Below are 2,390 nucleotides of genomic sequence, written 5' to 3' on the forward strand. Positions count from 1 at the left end.
CCACCCTCAAGTCCATCTGTCTCTCACTTTTTTTTCTACTTCCTCTTCAACAAGTTACACTGAGACCTGACAGAGGGTTTTGATGTAGACACCCTCTTTAGGGCTGAGTGTTCAGATGTATCTCACCCTCTTCATATTATCTGACTATTGGTTTATTCATTGGTCCATCTACTGCAGGAGGAAGCTTCTCTGAATAATGAATGAACAAGTAACTCATCAACAAGTATAGCAAAATGTCATCAAAAGGCATTTTTGGTAGCTTTATATAGTAGATTAGACTTACATTTTTTTCACAAGCCCCTGAGCTATCTAGTCTCATGTTCTCGACCAGTTAAGCAGTGTCAGGCATGTGTTCAGTTTAACATAAAACCCCCACTTAATGGACAATCTTCTCCATTTTATTATGCTGAAGAAATCTCTTCATTCCTTACTTATCTAATAACACTAATTGCAACTCCTTACTTAACTTTCTAAGTCAAAGCAATTGTAACAAAACAGGTATTTCATATAAGTGAGTTTATTTAAAACTTTAAGTCACAAGCTACATTTTTGTTTAGTCATTTACCATTCTATTAAAATTTCTTCTTTTATGGATGCTTTGTTGAACCATGTAAAAGATTCATGAGAATTATGTAATTAGAGACACTTTAAATTTTCTCTGAGAGAATGCATTATTTGGTAAATAAAAATAACTAAAATATTTTGGTCTAAAATTCTACCTGCCTTTTATCAAAGATCACTTTGAAGATTCACATCAAGCTTTCAAAGCCAGAGAAGTGACATATTCAAGGGCCACTCCTCTCCCTACAAACTGACCTCTTGGCTGCCTCTTTCACATCTTTGTTCCTCAGGCTGTAAATTAGAGGGTTCAGCATGGGGATGACCAAGGTGTAAAACACAGCAGAGACTTTTTCCTGTTCCATGGAGTACTGAGAACTTGGCTGGATATAGCTAAATGTCACAGAACCGTAAAATAATGTCACAGCTGTTAGATGTGAGGCACAAGTGGAGAAGGCTTTGCGCCTTCCCTCAGCTGAGCGGATTCTCAGGATGGCAATGATAATTTGAATATAGGACACCATGACAATGATGAAAGTGAAAATAGCAATCACTCCAGAGAAGACCAAAAGCAGCATCTCATTGATGTGTGCATCAGAACATGAAAGCTTCAAAAGAGGAGGGATGTCACAGAAGAAATGGTCTACAATGTTGGGACCACAGAAGTCCAGTCTAAGTAAACCTATTGTGTGAGTCAGGGAATTAATAAGGCCACCCAAGTAACATACAAGAACCATCTGACTGCAGATGCTGTGTGTCATAATAACTGTATACATTAAGGGGTTTGCAATTGCCACATAACGATCATAAGCCATCATAGACAAGAGTATACCTTCTGTAGTTATATACACTGCAAAAAAGAAACTCTGAATAACACAACCAAAGAATGTGCTAGACTTGTATTTTGACAGGAAATTAATGAGCATTTTAGGAGCAATGACAGTAGAATAGCAGATATCACAAAAAGAGAGGTTACTAAGAAAGAAGTACATTGGAGTATGAAGATGGGCATTCAACCAGATCAAGAGAATCATCCCCCAGTTACCCACAAGAATGATAAAATAAATTATACTGAAAAGGAAAAGGAGTCCTACTTGCCAATTAAGGTTTTCTGTCAATCCGACTAGTATGAATTCTTTCACACCTGTATGATTCCAGAGTCTCATGCTCTCAATAGTCTATAGGTCCTTGCTATCATCAGATGTAAATAAAGAATAAATACATAGAAATATTTCCTTCAAAATATGAGAGTCAATGTTGCATGAGATGTTGAGAGGTTACCCTGTGGTAGATGAAACAAAGAAAGAAACTTCAGCAGTAGCCCATAGTATGCTACAAAATCTATGCACCGAGACCAAAATGATTACAAAGCACATTTGTTTATTCCCTGTTGTCAACTAACTCAGCATAGAAAAACATGAGAAAATCTCATGATACAAAGCTCTCTATTGGTAAAATTGAGATTTGAGTACAGAATGTTTGAACTAAAACTCTATAGTATTCTTTATATGTATCTGCTTTCTGCATAGGCGAGATATAAGTTTGCCATAATATTGTGACAAAGGATCTTCAAACATCCTGCAGATAACTATTTCAATGTACTTCTATTCCAGTTTATCTAAACACACTGACTTCAATACCATGTCCTCCATACCCACCTTTCACAATAAGTTACCTCAACTATGTTTGTACTTTCTTCCTGGTTCTGTGACCCATTTTCTCAATAGCATCTTATAGTTTGAACCTTAGTCAAGACAAAAAAAAAAAATAGAACCATGTTTTCATTTGTTCCTTGTTTTAAAAAGGATCAAGTATTATGTGTGTCATTTTAC

At 36.1% G+C, this 2,390-nt stretch overlaps 1 protein-coding gene across 1 annotated transcript; it reads right to left on the reverse strand.

Moving 5' to 3' along the window:
- Window positions 1–785: 785 nt before the first annotated feature.
- Or5aq1 (olfactory receptor family 5 subfamily AQ member 1B) lies at window positions 786–1,724 on the reverse strand. Its single transcript, NM_001000321.1, is given in 1 exon segment — window positions 786–1,724. A coding segment is annotated over 1 exon segment (939 nt).
- Between the last annotated feature and the right edge of the window lie 666 nt (window positions 1,725–2,390).

The sequence above is a fragment of the Rattus norvegicus genome, chromosome 3 (genome assembly GCF_021556685.1).
Source record: "Rattus norvegicus strain SHRSP/BbbUtx chromosome 3, alternate assembly SHRSP_T2T, whole genome shotgun sequence".
NCBI lineage: Eukaryota > Metazoa > Chordata > Mammalia > Rodentia > Muridae > Rattus > Rattus norvegicus.